Raw genomic sequence first — 1,988 nt, 5'->3', positions numbered from 1 at the left:
ACTTGCTGCTGTAGGGGGACAACAGAGTCATGCTGAGGCCAAGCAGCAATCAGGTCCGGGAGCTGTACTGGACTCCGCTCCTCACCGCACTCACCACCTCTAAGGATCCGCATCTCGCGGTTTCTACTAGGGGCCTGAACATTTGGCCCAAGTGGGTGGAGATGGGAGCACAGACCTTGAACATCACTATCCTGTCCGGCACAGATGACCCAGAAACCCCCATACTGATTCCTAGAGGGACAAGTCGAGGCCTCTGGCCTGATCAAAGACTGGGTTCCTCGGACTCCAAGAAGGGCGAGGGGGAGAAAGGGGAGGACCCACTGGACTCCGTCACCCGGAAGGGGGGCTGCGGCGAGTTGCCCTGGCCGGTGCGGACGGGTGGCGGGGAGGTGGCAGCCGGTGGATCACCGCCGTCGGGGGCGGCTCTCAGCAGCTCCTGCAGGTATTTGATGTAACGGATGGCGGCGCGCAGGGTCTCCACTTTGCTGAGCCGCTTCTCCGCCAGGGCTCCGGGGAGGTGGCCGCGGAGGCGCGCGTAGCCCTCATTCACGCACTTTACGCGCTGCCGCTCACGTTCATTGCGCTTCTGGATGAAGGCGGGCTCGAACGGGTAGTCGTAGACCCCAAAGGCGCCGGGGAAGGGCACGTAGGGGAATACCCCAGCGTAGGCGTCGTAGTAAGGCGGCTCGGCGTGGCCCGGGTACAGTAAGAAGGGCACGTTGCCCAGGGGCTCGGTGGCTGCCAGCGGCGTCTGTCCAGCAGGGGCCACGACACCCAACTGCATGCCGCTGGGAGCCCCGCAGTCCACAAGGGCCCGACAGAAGTTACTGTTCATTGCGTCCAGTGGAGCTGGACCCAGAGTGAAGCCCTCACCGAATGACTTCTGTTTGGGCTCTGTGTGGACCTGACTACGGCAACAAGTCACATCGCTAGCAGCTCTGGGGTGTCGGCGAGATGCTAAGGCTTCATTTTGCTCTTTTGGGTTGGCATGGACTTCTTAAAGTGAGTCATAGCTCTGGACAAGCGCGGCGCCTTGCAGAGGCTCAGCAGGTACCTGCTGCCTTCTTGCTTGCGGTGCCATGTATTGAGTAATCTGAGGACTCTTGTCCGCTTCCCTGGCCCTCGTGATCTGCAAATCTTGCCTCTTCCTGCAGCCCAGCACCTGCCCCCGGCGCTAGCTGCGAGGCTCTACGACCAGGTCCCCCCAGTGCCCAGTTCTAGCTCTTCACTGGTTCTTGTTGCAGGATCGCCACGCTGCAGGGAAGGGGTGAGGGCAGCGAGTGCATCAGCTCTGAAGAAGAGGTCCCAGAATTTCACTAAAATTAAGAAGAGTGAACATATCAATAAGGAAAGGCCTTTGTGGCATTCCTGACTCCAGAAATGATCAGAAGGGAAGAGAGTGCGGCTTTGGGGAGGTGTTGTTCAGAGATCAAATCTTGCCATTCACCCCTCAATGGTCAGGTGGCATCCTTGCCCGATTTCCGTATTTGGAGAGACAGAAAACACCCTTGACAGTTCCTAAGAGAAGAGAACCAAAAGAGAAAACACTTATCCCGAAGCATCCTGTGCCTGGCCTGGCTGATATCGGTGGCCATGTCCTTTGAGAATGCAGACCATCTCATTACTGATACTTTCCAGGGCCTTACATCTAAAAGTGGCGGAAGAAAAGCCTACTGGGGGGCTAGAGAGATGGCTCCGTGTTCAAGAGCAGGCATTGCTCCTGCAGAGGACTGGGTTTCCAGCGGCCATAGCGGGGCCTCACAACTGTCTGTAGTTCCAGCCACAGAGGATCCACTACCCTTTGCCTCCATGGGCACCTGTGCTCACGTGCACACACCCACACATGGAGGCAGGATAAAAAAAAATCATAAAATGTCTTAAAGAAGCCTATTGATCTAGTAGAAGGAGTGGCAACAGCTACCTCAAGTTATCACAGAAGTCTCTATGGTGAATGAAAGACAAAGGCTGCTTACAAAGGCTCAAGTGTT

General features: G+C 56.8%; 1 protein-coding gene across 1 annotated transcript; it reads right to left on the bottom strand.

The window, feature by feature from the left end:
- Positions 1–262: 262 nt before the first annotated feature.
- On the bottom strand, positions 263–835 carry Ascl5 (achaete-scute family bHLH transcription factor 5). Its single transcript, XM_041647002.1, has one exon. It carries the CDS (start codon positions 833–835, stop codon positions 263–265), a length of 573 nt encoding a protein of 190 aa, XP_041502936.1.
- Positions 836–1,988: the final 1,153 nt, after the last annotated feature.

Source organism: Microtus oregoni, unplaced genomic scaffold, assembly GCF_018167655.1.
Source record: "Microtus oregoni isolate MIOR12 unplaced genomic scaffold, Mior012 000003F_ref0000135, whole genome shotgun sequence".
Taxonomy (NCBI): domain Eukaryota; kingdom Metazoa; phylum Chordata; class Mammalia; order Rodentia; family Cricetidae; genus Microtus; species Microtus oregoni.
Note: the sequence above shows the minus strand (reverse complement) of the source record. Positions and strands in the feature narration are given on the sequence as shown.

Excerpts from the sequence above, each read along its gene's own strand:
- Ascl5 (XM_041647002.1), bottom strand. The coding sequence starts at position 835 with ATGAACAGTAACTTCTGTCGGGCCCTTGTGGACTGCGGGGCTCCCAGC.